General features: G+C 40.4%; 1 protein-coding gene across 1 annotated transcript; it reads left to right on the forward strand.

The window, feature by feature from the left end:
* Positions 1 to 3,388: 3,388 nt before the first annotated feature.
* On the forward strand, positions 3,389 to 12,368 carry itgb2 (integrin, beta 2; the record flags this gene model as incomplete). Its single annotated transcript, XM_084442963.1, has 13 exons — positions 3,389 to 3,458; positions 4,209 to 4,379; positions 4,480 to 4,718; positions 4,817 to 4,975; positions 5,108 to 5,203; positions 5,857 to 5,946; positions 7,265 to 7,405; positions 7,700 to 7,884; positions 8,807 to 9,039; positions 9,256 to 9,433; positions 10,060 to 10,268; positions 10,461 to 10,627; positions 11,767 to 12,368. 13 exons carry the CDS (start codon positions 3,389 to 3,391, stop codon positions 11,830 to 11,832), a joined length of 2,004 nt encoding a protein of 667 aa, XP_084299089.1. The 3' UTR covers positions 11,833 to 12,368.
* Positions 12,369 to 14,927: the final 2,559 nt, after the last annotated feature.

The raw sequence follows: 14,927 nt of genomic DNA on the forward strand, positions 1-14,927 counted from the left end.
CTGGGCGACAAACCTGAGCGTGTCCAGCTCCAACCTCAAGCGGTCAAGCTGCAGCTCAGACCTGGTAGGTCACTTCTGGCTGAGTCTTGGACACTCGGCTGAGATGCATCAGCGGCAGACATTATACAAAAATACAATTCACAAGGCAAGGCAAGGCAAGGCAAGGCAAATTTATTTATATAGCACATTTCAGCCACAGGGCAATTCAAGGTGCTTGACATGAGACATTAAAAGCATTAAAACAAAAAGCAAGACATTATAGCCATTTAAAACAAAAGGCAGGACAAATTAAAAGCATTAAAACAAAAAGCAAGTCATTATAGACATTTAAACAAAAAGCAGGACAAATAGAATACAGGAATAAAAGTTACAGTGCAGTATACTGATAAACATAGCTCCTCTTAGAAAGCAGTGGCAAAAAGAAAAGTCTTCAGGCTTGTTTTAAAAGAACCAAGAGTTGCAGCAGACCTGCAGTTTTCTGGAAGTTTGTTCCAGATATGTGGAGCATAAAAACTGAATGCTGCTTCTCCATGTTTTGTTTTAACTCTGGGGACAGAAAGCAGACCTGTGCCAGACGACCTGAGGGGTCTGGATGGTTCATAGCATATGAGCAGATCAGAAATATATTTTGGCCCTAGACCTAGTGCTTTATAAACCAACAGCAGTATTTTAAAGTCAATTCTTAGACAGACAGGAAGCCAGTGTAAAGACCTTAGTACTGGTGTGATATGCTCCACTTTCTTAGTCTTAGGGAGGACTCGAGCAGCAGCGTTCTGAATCAGCTGCAGCTGTCTGATCGATTTTTTAGAGAGACCTGTATACATGCCGTTACAGTAGTCGAGTCTACTGAAGATAAACGCATGGACAAGTTTTTCCAAATCCTTCTGGGACATAAATCCTTTGATCCTTGATATATTCTTCAGGTGATAGTAGGCTGACTTTGTAATTGACTTAATGTGGCTGTTGAAATTCAGGTCTGAGTCCATGACTACACCAAGATTTCTGGCTTCGTTTGTGGTTTTTAGCATTACTGATTGAAGTTGAGCACTGACTTTTAATCGTTCTTCTTTGGCTCCAAAGACAATTACTTAAGTTTTATTTTTGTTTAGTTGGAGAAAGTTCTGGCACATCCAATCATTGATTTGTTGAATGCACTTACTCAGCGCTTGTATGGGATTATAGTCTCCTGGTGATGTGTGTGTCATCTGCATAGCTATGGTAACATATTTTGTTGTTTTCCATAATTTGAGTTAGTGGGAGCATGTAAATGTTGAACAGAAGAGGCCCCAGGATGGAGCCTTGGGGAACTCCACAGGTTATTTTTGTCAGCTCAGATTTGTAATTGCCTATAGACACAAAATAATCCCTGTCCTTTAAGTAGGATTCAAACCAATCTAACACTGTACCAGAAATTCCCAACCAATTTTCCAGTCGGCCTAGTAGTATGTTGTGGTCTACCGTGTCGAACGCAGCGCTGAGATCCAGTAATACTAAGACTGAGATTTTGCCATTATCTGTGTTTAAATGGATGTCATTAAATACCTTAATTAGAGCAGTCTCGGTGCTGTGGTGTGGTCGAAATCCTGACTGGAAGACATCAAAGCCATTACTTAGTGCCAGGAAGTTATTCAGTTGTTGGAAAACAACCTTTTCAATTATTTTGCTTAGAAATGGGAGGTTTGATATGGGCCTATAATTGTTCATTTGTGAGCTGTCTAGATTATTCTTTTTTAAGAGTGGCTTGATGACTGCAGTTTTCAGGGTATGTGGGAACACACCTGAAAGAAGAGATGTGTTTACAATTTGTAGTAAATCAGAGGCCATGCAGTTGGATACAGTTTTGAAGAAGTCTGTAGGTAGAACATCAAGGCAACAGGTGGAGGATTTCAGATATTGTATAGTGTCCCCCAGGGTTTTATGGTTGATCGGATTAAATTGTGTCATGGTATTTATTTTAAGTGGACACTGTGACGACACATGTCCTGTACCTGGAATGGAGGCACTAACTGCTTGTCTAATTTTCTGAATTTTGTCAGTGAAGAATGAGGCAAATTCATTGCAGGCCTTGGTGGATAGAAGTTCAGAGGCTACTGACACAGGAGGGTTTGTCAGCCTATCAACAGTGGCAAACAAAGCACGCGCATTGTTATGGTTTTTGGTGATGATGTCAGAAAAGAAGGTCTGCCGTGCATTTCTCAGCTCCATATTATAAATGCGAAGTCTCTCTTTATAGATGTCATAATGAACATGGAGATTTGTTTTTCGCCATCTGCGTTCAGATTTTCGACACTCTCTCTTTTCTATTCTGACCAGCATGGCGTTTCTCCATGGAGATCTTCTCTTACCAGAGACCACCTTCACTTTAGTGGGTGCAACGGCGTCAATAATGTTTGTAATTTTAACATTGAAATTATCTACAAGCTCGTTGACTGAGGACATATAGAGGGCAGGTGTGGACGAGAAAGCCTGAGTAAATATCTCACTGGTGTTTTCAGTGATGTGCCGTTTTGAGATAACCTCTGATTGAGAATTTGTGTGCATGGAGATAGTACTCTCAAAGAAAACACAGGAATGATCAGAGAGCACAACATCAGACACCTGAACCTTAGAAATATTCAGACCTTTGGTGATGATTAAGTCCAGAGTGTGCCCCTTGTTGTGTGTGGGCTCCGTCACATGCTGAGTCAGTCCATAGTTATCAAGGACACAACCTAGCTCTTTAGTCCCTCTGCCCTGAGGGTTGTCAACATGGATGTTAAAATCACCAACAATAACCACACAGTCAAAGTCAATGCAGACAAACACAGAGTCAGAGTCAATTCACAAACACAATTATAGATGAGTGAAACTCTGCCTAGTTATTATTTAGGGTTTTTAGTTAACAGGTTTTTGTGTTTTGATAGAAGCTTGTCTAGGGCAACAGACTGAATTGAAAACTATACAAGAAATAAAAATACTGAATTTGAGGAGAAATGACTTAATACTAGTGAAATTATCTGTCCATGCAGCAAGATAATTTTACTTGATAAGAAATTTTAAAATAAGATGGTTCGAGAAATAAGATAGAAACTAGTAAATAACTTAAACAAGATAATGAATTTCATATTTCCAAATCTAAGATTTTAAATGTTGCCAAGTGCAGAACAATTTGCAGTGTGGCGTCAAAACCACATCAAACGTTTGTTTACTGTTGGCCGTCGCCATATCGGGTTCTAGTTTCAAGCCTACTCTCAAACTAAACCAGCCTTCTATATGCTGTGCAGTGAGATGTGACAACAAAAAAGGAGCCCTGGAAATGTAATTCTATAAACTACCAAAACAACGCAACATTAACCAATGACGAAGTCCAGGCCTTTACCATTATGCTGAGGATGAAATCCGCAGTGATATGGTGTACGTGAAAATCTTCTCCAAGTTAAGCAAGCTGAACATTCTTCACACATTGAAACAGGCTCAGGGTGCCCTTCCGCTCTGCCTCAAAACCCAGAACATTTCTGGGGAAAGGGTTACAGGTCGAGCACGGGAGATCCAGGAGCCCTGGTAGTAGAGGTTAAAGGGGTAGTGTGCTATTTTACATTTAGCTCTATTTGTGGTCTGTCTGCCATGAGCCTGAAACATCGAGACCATACTTTCACTGATCGTTCCCGTATTGATCTAGCTGCAGTTTTTCTGTAGGCTCTCGCTGGGCTAACATGGATACAGCAAATACAAAACAGTTGAATTATTGAAGAATCCAGCTCTATAATTTTAGTTGTTCCCATGGCAATTTACCATAAACGTTCCACCCCTTTGCAACCCTACTTGTGATTCCTATGGAAAAGTCAGAACAGTGCCAACCAACCCAAGGCAAAAATTGTATTACATCGGACTACCAGTCAGAGAAAATATGTGAGTGTTCTGAGTCAATCAGAAGTCATACAAAAGAGATAAGTCACTATAACAACATCATCAGTTATGAGAAACATACATGTAATACCGAGAAAGTTGTGCAACTACGTTTTGGGGTTTTTCTTCACTTTACACTTCTGGGCCTCGGTATTATGTTGATCATTGCTTTGACAAGAAATAAAAAGAAAAAGTTTTATATGTTGCTTAGGACTTCCTCACACCTTTCAGCTCACATTTCGTAGAGTTGATCATTTTCATATTTTGTTTGTGACTGTCTCGCACATTTCCACTCAGTTGATCATTTTTATTCCTTGTTTTAGGACTGCCTTACACCTTTCAACTCGCATTTCGTAGAGTTGGGGGTTACCCCGTTGATCTCTACTATCTGATGGATCTCTCAAACTCCATGTCGGACGACCTTCTCCAGGTTAAAAGTCTCGGACAGGACCTCTTCAGAGCTCTGCAGGAGATAACAGACGATGGTCGAATAGGTGACATCTTGGATGGATTCGATTTGCTTTTGAAATCTAAAGGCATCAGTGATCTCATATTTCATGTTCATGACTGCCATCTTTTCATTTTGTGGTCTAGGTTTTGGCTCTTTCGTAGACAAGACAGTCCTGCCCTACACCAACACCAACAAAGACAAGTTGAAACATCCATGTAAAGAAAATGAGCCCTGCCAGCCTGCATTTGGCTACCGGCATGTTATCAGTATGACAAATGATAGTAGTAAATTTAACAGTGAAGTGGCAAAGCAAGAGATTTCTGGGAATTTGGATATTCCTGAGGGAAGCCTCGACGCTGTGATGCAGGCTGCTGTCTGTGGGGTAAGATTCATTTTCATTAATTTTAATGTAGAACCTGTTTATGGTTCTTATGTTCAACGTAGATACATTTATATGAAACCCCAACCTATATTCCACAGGACTTAATCGGCTGGAGGAAGAACAGCACTCGGCTGATCGTCCTGACCACTGACGCGGGTTTCCACATGGCAGGCGATGGCAAGCTGGCTGGCATACTGGAGCCCAATGATGAGAAATGCCACCTGGTGAACCAGCAATATACCTACGGCAATGTGATGGTGTGTAATTATCATCAGTAAGATGCAGTACATCTTTAAGATTAGGTTATTCATCAGCTTTGCTTGTGATAGTATGGCAGTGTGTGGACATACTGTAGGTCTAAAGCTGTTGGATTAATTGTCTGTATATAGGACTACCCATCGGTTGGTCAAGTGGCAAGACAGTTGGACAAGAACTATATTCAGCCCATCTTTGCTGTGACAGACGACATGAAATACGTGTACATGGTAAAATCTTTTTTTTCTCTTTATTTCTCTCTTTTGTTCTTCATTTACATGCCCATAAAAATGATTCATCCCCCGTGGACTTTTTCCACATTTTATTGAAAGTATGTTTTCTTGTTTATTTTTATTCAATGATAAACACAAAGAATGAAATAAACTCAAACTCAAACTCAAAGTACTTTATAATGTTAAAGTGAAAAAAAAATCGATGATTTATCAATGATTGATTGCCTAAGTGGAATACACTAACCAACAGTGGGATCACCCAAGGACAGGTGTATTTATTCTGAAATCAGGTGAAATATCTCAATTGCACACAGGTAGACCCTAATTATGTGACTTCTGAGGAAAATTGATTGTGTAAGAGCCTATTTAGGTGTGTCATACTGTAGCAAAGGGAATAATTATGCAATCAATTATTTTGTTTTTTAATTGTAATTAATTAAGAAACATGTCTATTTTTTCAATTTGTGTTTATCAGTGGGGAAAAAAATAAATGTAATCAATTGTGATTACATATTGCAATACATGGAAAAAAATCCAATGGGGGTTAAGGCTTTTCATAGGTCTTCCTTTTTTCCCACTCCTTATGTCCTGTCTATTTTATAATATACTGTTGGCAGTATGGTTATTGTTATGATTATTTTTTATCACAGAACCTTAGTAAATTGATCCCCAAGTCTGAAGTGGGAGTGCTGGATAAGAACTCCAAAAATGTTGTCCAGCTGATTAAAACTGCATACAATGTGAGTCATTCTCTGCATTCTCTTTTTAGTATGCTTACTGTAAGCAAGAACATTAGCCTACTGTTATTTTGCACAATCTTTATTATAATGCTTTCCTTCCACACACTTCCGCATCTCCTTTTAAACCATTTAAGCTATGATCACTGTTTTAACTTTGTTCAGTGCAGGCTGACATGCTATAGCTTTATTTTATTTTTGTTTTTTAAAACCGCCTACAGTAAATACCCCATAGACTCTCATTCATTTTTCTCAACATTTCAAGCTGGCCACTGTTAATTTAGTTTAGTTCCATCTCATGGCATTTTCAAATCAATGGGAGTACTTTCTTAAAGTCTCTGTAAACCCAAATCCACACTATCCTTCTAAAGCCTCCCTGCAGCCGAAATGATGGCCAAGACGTCTCCCAGCGCTGTGGATTAGCCCCGCCAACAGGACGCCACACGCCACGCACTCTACTGCACATTTACATCCCAACTGATCAGCATTATGACATCATATGTCGGCTGCCACCTTTCGTAAAAATAGTGCCAAACTGAATTCAACCTGGGGCGACATTGTCGGCTGCTGGCAGAACAACGCCAGTGTGCGTGCTTCCATAGAAAACAATGGGAGCTCTATAATTGGAACGCCGTTTCGTGGCGTAGCACTTTCGGCTGTGATTTGCGGGGGGCTTAACTATGTAATTTAGTAAGCATCTAAACATATAAAAAATTACTTTCAATCCAAATTCAAAATATTGACATTTAAGTGTTTGTACTGTTCCTGATAGTGGGGGTTTATTTGACATGGGTATAATCTATGGACATGTTTTGGCCTCTTTATTCAAAAGGAAACTCATCTAGCAATTTGAAAATGCACTTTGTTTATTTATTGAATTCTGTAATTGGCAATTCAATATGCAAAGTGGCAATGCAATCCTCAATCCAGTTTGAATTATTTTGATTAAAACTTAGAATGAAAGTTCAATCAATTGCATCTCATATTGCTGAGGTTTTTGGCCTCTTTATTCAAATGGTAATTTGTGTGCCAGTGAAACAGTGTGTGAAACAGTCTGTTTCATTTACATTTACCACCCTCTTTTGGTGTCAAAATTCAAATGGCTGTGCAATCAGAAGACCCGCCCCTACTCTGCCTATGATTGGTTGACTCTCACCCTAAGCTAAACCAACATAACCAATGAAGGCAATGAGTAGCAGCCAATCGAAGGCAGAGTAGGGTGGGTCTTCACTGATTGACCGAAGCACAGCCGTGCGGATATTCAGTATAACAGCACTCCCTCAGCACTCCCTCTGTGTGACATCACTTCATTCCACCACAGAAACTCTCCTCCAAAGTCACTGTGACCCATAGCAACCTTCCTGACAACGTGAAGGTCACATACACTCCCCACTGTCCCGGTGCGGTACCCCAAGATGACAGCGGGGCAGGGGTCTGTGAGAAAGTGGCCGTGGGAGACAAGGTAAGACTTATTGTGCAATGTCCTATACAAAACAATGTTAAACAAACAGTGTTTATACAAGATGATAATTTCCATGAAAGATACTTAAGGAAGGTATCAAATTGCATAGAAAATGATAATATTACACTTTATTTGTTTGGCACCTTTCAAGACACTAAAGATTATTTTTGAGATTATTATTTTTGTAACAAAAATGCGTATACTGGAGACCATTTATCTTAAAGATGCCATCCAATCAAACATTTTATTTTCAAATAAAGTTTTTGTCTTGCTTTCCTTTCAAATTCCTTCCAGATTTCATTCAGCATCACCGTGACAGCAGCTAAATGTATGGAAGAGACATCATTTTCTATTGGTCTGGACACCAATGATAAGCTAAATGTTACCGTGTCAACTCGCTGTAAGTGTGAGTGTGACGACCCCCTGGTTGAGAGCCCAGACTGCAATGGCAATGGCATGGTCACCTGTGGCATGTGCAGGTAGGCCAGGCATCAGTGCCCTTATTATTTGACAAAAGAAATTTATAAGATACTGTAGTCCAGTTGTCTACTTAAAGTGGCACTTTACAAGTGAATTCTGCCCATCCATGGTCAATTTTAAATACATACAAATTCAGTTGGGAGGACTGATTGACTGACTGATTATTCTTTGAATTCTAAAAATGGGTTGTTTTCACTGTCATCTTTAGACCCACCCTCCCTTTAGCCTCGTGAGACCATCCTGATCCCGCAAGCCCATATTTTGTTTCTCTCACAATTCAGTCTGGATTCTCTCCATAGAGATCCATTTGTGTGAGATCATAAAACGATCTAGTCAATCAGTGTTCTGAGAGGAAATACAAACAGCTACGCGCCCTCTGTACTGACAGATAAAAACTAACCATCAGAGTAGCCCATCAGAGTAGCACTCTCCTTAGTAGGCCTACATCCATCGATTAGACCATGGGTTCCCAAACTCCATCAATGTGGGCCTCCCCTCTGAAAACAGTCACGACCCGCGCCCCCCCCAACCCCCCAAATTTGTCAATTCTGCAAGGCAGCGTTAGCTAGCCCATAACGTTACACAGCTAAGTTAGCTTGGTGGCTATGTAAAGCCATCACATTCAACTTTTGAAATGTAAGTAAAACGCGAAAATGCTAATATCTTTTAACGTGAGCTTTCCTTCGGAAAATTGATTGTGGTACAGTAATGTGATATACGTTGGGTGACTAGTTTAATGAGATCAAATCATATTTAGACCAGTATGGTCCTTTAAAGCAACAAACCTTGTAGCTTTAACCAGGTTTATTTGTTAATATAGCCAATGAATTAAAATTTTATATTAATGTAGCCTCTTTAAAGCTGATTTAGTATACTGTAACATGAAGTGGGGGACATCTATTTTTTCCCATTTCCATGTAGGTGCAATGCTGGATTTGTGGGACAGAAGTGTGAATGCGCCATCGGGGACAGGGACACCAGCTCTCTGCGGGCGCAATGCCAACGATCTTATGGCACCGACTGTGAGGGGCGCGGGGACTGTGTGTGCGGAGTGTGCCAATGCCATGCCATAGAGGGTGGTGGCAGTTACTACGGTGAACACTGTGAGTGTGACAACAAGCAATGTGAGAAGTTCCAGGACGAACTGTGTGGAGGTACAGTAGAATTCTGATTACTTAAAATGTATGTGAATGACGATAATGAACATGAAATTGAGGGACAAAATAGAACTGTTACAAAAGGGTGATGGTTTACTATGATGTTCCAATGCTTTTAAATGAAATGGCTGCTGTCAATGTGTGATGAAATGGCTGCTTTTTTATTTTAAGGAAATGGGGATTGTGAGTGTGGCAAATGCAAATGCTACTCAGGATACGAGGGCCCTGCCTGTGAGTGTAAGAAATCGGATGAGCAGTGTCGCACACCAAGTGGATCTGTGTGCAGCGGCAGGGGAAACTGCAAGTGTAACCGGTGCGAGTGTCTGGAGGGTTATCAGCCCCCCTTTTGTCGGGAATGCCTTGGTTGTCCCTCCCTCTGCCAAGCCAAGGGGTGAGGGCTCTCTTTACTGACTTCACCTAATCTCAGTGTGCCTCATAAAATCTTTAATGTTCAATGATATCATTGTCAGTAGTTATTATTTGATGATAAGGCACACCAGAAAAGTACATTCAGGCAGGAACATTCACAAATTAATGTTAACCATTTATTGAGATGAAATGGCATCACATTTTGTCTTGGTGTAGATGGCTCTGCTCAGTGGGGCACTCCCTGCCTGAGGGATGAGACTCTCACTAGAACTGATTCAGAGCTCAGTGATATTCCATGTTTACATACATTTATGTAAAGATCAAAATCTGCAGTTCAATCCACTATTTTTACTGCACCTATGAATTCCAGTCAGTCTCTGTATGTCTGTCTGTCTGTATTTTGATTTTCCCAAGAACCGGGCACTGTAGGAAGTTGAAATTTGGCAGGTGTATTGCTCAGGTCCTAAGGACATGCAGTTGCAATCAATCACGGACGATGCCTTGAGCTCCCCGTTTGAATGAACTTTTTGTTTATACCAAATCATTATCATAGGAATCAAGGATGTTGGCAGTAAAGAGATTGAGAAAGCAGAAGAATAACCGCATGCACATGCTGTAACTCCCTGCTTCGTATCCTTCTCTTCACAGAAAGTGCATTGAGTGTCTAGGCTTCGAGACTGGCCCTTTCAGTAAGAACTGCTCTGAGACTTGCAAGGGCATCAAGCACAAGATGGTGGAAAGGTTGACAGGCAGTAATCTATGCACAGTGAGGGATGTGGACAATTGCAGGGTGTCATTTTTCATTGAGCAACAAGATGGTGTGGACAACTACAAAGCCCAGATACAACAAACCAGGGGTAAGGGCCACCATACGCAATGAACAAGAGTACGACTTTCTGTTAATCAATAAAACAATTTACCAAACAGAATATCTTGAAACCCCGCAAAGGCTCAGTGTCAAAGTTGACTATTTATGGACTAAGATCACTTGTATATCTCACAGATATTGTGAATTCTGTTTTATTTTTGATGTACCCCCATTTGTTTAGAATGTCCAGAGTTGCCAAACATCTATGCCATCATTGGTGGATCCATTGCTGGTGTGGCACTCATCGGCATATTAATACTGCTCCTCATAAAAGGCCTCATCCACATGAATGACCTGAAGGAGTTCAGGAAGTTTCAAAATGAGCAGAACAAATCACAGTGGGCTAAGGTGAGTGATATTTTCTCCTGTTCTCATCTGGAAGTCCCTTCTGGAAGTCTCATTTTGTAGGCTGCAAATGTACATTGGACCATTTTCTCATTATCTAGCAGTCGGTAGGATTGGTCAAATGGGGAGAACTATATTGGATTTGTTTCGATCTACTGAATGTTACTGTACCACCCCCAACTGATTTGAGTTTGTCATCATTATATAAGCACAGAGAATAACTGCCCATTGATCGCCATTCAGTTGGGAAATACATTTTCCCATTTATTCTTCATTATTCTTCATTATTTATTATTATGGCAGCCGTTTCGATACCTGTATAAGTGGGTTCTTGGGGAGCTAGGTCAACAATATTTAAATGTCTGTTATGTCTTTAGTTTCTACTCAGAACCTGCGGCCCACATCGAGCAAAGTTTGCGCAAAGACTGCAAGCCTCTGGTCACATGGTCAAACTTTAATCGTGGAAATAGGGAGTGCTTCATTGCCCCTTGTGACAAAAACCCCCTTAGACTCCCCTACCTAACAACATGACTGACTTTGTCATGGTTGGAAAACATATATGACCTAGCCATCTATCTCTGATCTATCCAACATGATCAAACAACCTAATTACTGTAAGTCATCTGATCTATAATATAAATATAATACAATGAGTATAACTAATGATAATTATACCCACAATGCACCTAACTCCGATACTAACCTATGAGATTCCTAACACTTAGAACAAGCACCAAAAGAGCTACTAAACACCTCAAGCTCTGAACTCTGTGGAATTAGAAAGCAGATGGGCTCCTGGGTAGAGCAGACTATACTCTTACTGAATACGTTTTTTTTATGTAAAAAAAAGAAACATTTACTTGGCAATGGGAAAAGGAACGTGCTCACTAATATACACGGATCAGTCTAATACCCCCCTCTCGATCTCATCGGGTGGGGGGACAATGAAATAGTAGATGAGAGTTTGCAACTCATGACAGCATTTTACTCAAGCAGTTAAGTTCTCCACAGTTACTATTATGTACCTACCATAAAAGTACACATAGATAAAAGCTAACATAACGCAGCAATAGACAGGTCAGACATTTTGCTCTATACAGTAGGTTACATTCTGATCATTTAACATTTTGTTCCCTCAACAGGCGGATAATCCCTTGTTCGAAAAAGCTACCACTACCGTGGCTAACCCACTCTTCACTGGAGAATGAGGACAAACGCAGATATCATTTCAGATTGCAATTTTAAAATAATGCATGTGCTTCAAATTAATATTGTATTCCAAGTTCTTTTCTTTAAAGGTATCCACTGATTTCTAATGCAGCTGAAATGCAAAATTATGTTTTATCAGTGAAATGTTAATTTTGAGCATCCTGCTATTTGGGAAATAATTGCTTATTGTTTTTACCGTATTGCCATCACTGTCTACTATGTACCGTAGCTGGGAACTACTGAAAAAGTGTGTGGACCTTCCTTCTCTTATTAATTATAAATTTTTTGGTTAAGCACCTGTTACAGGTACCTTTGCACTCTTGTATGTGCATGCATTACTCCATTACCACTCTAATGGATTCCTACTCTTAACCATCTCAGGTCCTATTTACACCTGGAATTTCATGATGATTTTGATTTGCATGATTTTGCACCTGTGCCTGTATTTACATCCGGGGGTTAAATTGGGTTTTGGGAGTGGGATGCCCTGCTTGGGTGATGCAATTCATTAAGATGTATTTTGTTTTCAGTAGAAATGTAGCCAAATGTAATTTTAATGAGCTTTAAATAAAGCTTTTTCATTAATTACTAACCAATTACCAATATTGGTTCTACCTGTAGATGTTTTGTGCATTGAGGGAATACTGAGTTATCAGGCTAGTTATGGCAACATTGGCTTCAAACATTCATTACATCTCTATTTTTAGCCCACTTAAATGTGGACCAGCTGAAGAAATGAACATCAGGGCTGATACATTCATTGTTTTGTGTATAATGGTGTTATTACATTGTTCATCTGGGAGAAACCTCTCAGCACTGCTGACTGCAAGAGTATTGATGGCATGTGGACTCTGCCTCTAGGTCACTTAGGTCATCGTCACAACTACCACTCTTGGCCCTCCACTCACGTCTTAAAACAACAGGCCACCGAGTTTTTACTGCTGCCACCATGCTCTGAAACAGTCTCCCACCTCACATTGAGTTCCACCATTGATAACTTACAATCAAATTTAAAGATCCATATTTTTTCTCTGGTTTTTAGTGCAATCTGAGGTTTCCCCATTGTTCGCCACTCTCAATTTACGTAATTATTTAACAATATCTTCTCACTGCATTTTTAATCTGATGATGATTTTTGCACTTATTTTATCTTAGTACTGTATTATTATTGTATCCTCGCATTTTACTCCTGTACTCACTATTCCAGTCTTTCTTTTACTCATTTTATTCCTTGTATACTTGTAACCAATAATTCCATCTGTTTCATACATTGTTAATACGGTATGTGTGTTGCACTGTGATTTTAATTTACAATCTGCTGTAATATTAACATTATTTTATTAAAATTAATTTTCTGTAACTTGTAACCTATTGTAATGACTGCTGTGGAAGGCACTTTGGCTCAACCCCTGTTCTTTTTAAATGTGCTATATAAATAAAGGTGACGACTTGAGTTACGTTTTAGAATTTGATTTCGGGCTGTCCTTTTAAGTCTCAATAGCTGTTGTTTCACAATTGAAAAACTGATGTTAAAAAGGTGACATCTCAAACACTCATTCCTGAGTGTTAGAACAGCATCATTCACCACTTCAACAGGGTTTTAACCTGTACAAGATCAAAGTCTTTACTACTAACAGGATTTTAACCTGTACAAGATCAAACCGTTGACTACTACACGCTCATAGATGTGTTACCAAGCGGGTGCAATTCACAATTATGGTTAGGTTTACTACAACAAGAAGCATTAGCTAGCATAGCTAGCATAATGCTAACTTTATATTCTGTATAAAGTATTTTGTAAGGTATTCTGAACTCGTAATAGCTCAGATTAGTTATCAACATATTAGTTGGCACATCTGGCGTTTCTTCCCAGTAAGTCCTGCATTTACAAAGCTCATTTATAGGTGCTGATGTCAAACAGGTACCTTTGCAGCCTGGGCTGAGAGCCCCTGTGGAGCTAAACGAACATTGCAGCCTGGGCTGAGCCTCTGGGTTATGTAAGAGAAGGCAAGGGGGCCAGAGTCTTCCTGGAGCCCCGGTTGCAGCCGCTCAACAAGAGCTGCTGCTCCGAGGGTCCGCTGGCATAAGCAACACGGCATCACTGAGGGCCTGGTTAATGAACGGAGGGAGCCAGAGGGAGAGTAAGTCCCAAGGGGGTGAAGTTCACTGGAAAACAAGCAGTTAAAGAGAGAGAGAGGGCGGCGGTGTATGTGGGAGAGAGAGCCTGACGCACCGGTGTCAAGGAGACACACCCACACACACACACACACACACACCACCTCCACCTGACACAGGGAAGTGTAAGTAGTGTTTGAATCTGATATTACAAATTGTTCTGTTTGATTTGTTGTGATCTGTAAACAAGCTTTGATTTTGTGTTGTCGTACGCAGTTGGAAAGTAAAGCAGTTGAACACTAGGAATGGAAAAAGAGAGAATGGTTCTATGGCATGTATGGGGAAGGTGTGGGAGTGTTTGGGCACCTGCCTGTCTTTGTGTGGAACATAATCAAATCATTGATGGGAACTTGGTTTAGTTTGCTCAGGTTGATGTAGCAACGCAAGTATACTTCTGGGTGTGAGACACTGGCTGCTTTGTGCTGGCAAGTTTAATTCAAGTGAAATCTAAATATTAGAAAAAGTTTGTCAGTGCACATTTATGTGGATACTTATATTTGTGGGTCTGTGTCTTTGTGGTTTTGAGTGTGTAAATTCATTTTAATGACATTGTTGGTATAGTATACTGTCTTTCGGTAGTGTGTGTGTGTGTGTGTGTGTGTGTGTGTGTGTGTGTGTGTGTGTGTGTGTGTGTGTGTTGAAAGCTGTGCTGACTTATCCACGACTGTTTGAGTCCATAGACCTTCCCATAACATGCCACACTCTGCATTTTCCCATGCCTCCCCCCTCCCTAATCAGAGTGGTGTCAATATAGCATTGCTGCATGACTTAAGTGGAACAAAAGCAGGACCCATTAAGGGTCAAACAGTCTGGCACAGAGCATCGCGGCCAGCCCCCCCCCCCCCCCCCCCCCCCATTAAATGGTTGGTTTCACTCTCTGAAGTGCCGACCCATTCCTTGTTTGGCCCAAACCTGATCC

This window comes from Borostomias antarcticus (assembly GCF_949987555.1).
Source record: "Borostomias antarcticus genome assembly, chromosome: 9".
Taxonomy (NCBI): domain Eukaryota; kingdom Metazoa; phylum Chordata; class Actinopteri; order Stomiiformes; family Stomiidae; genus Borostomias; species Borostomias antarcticus.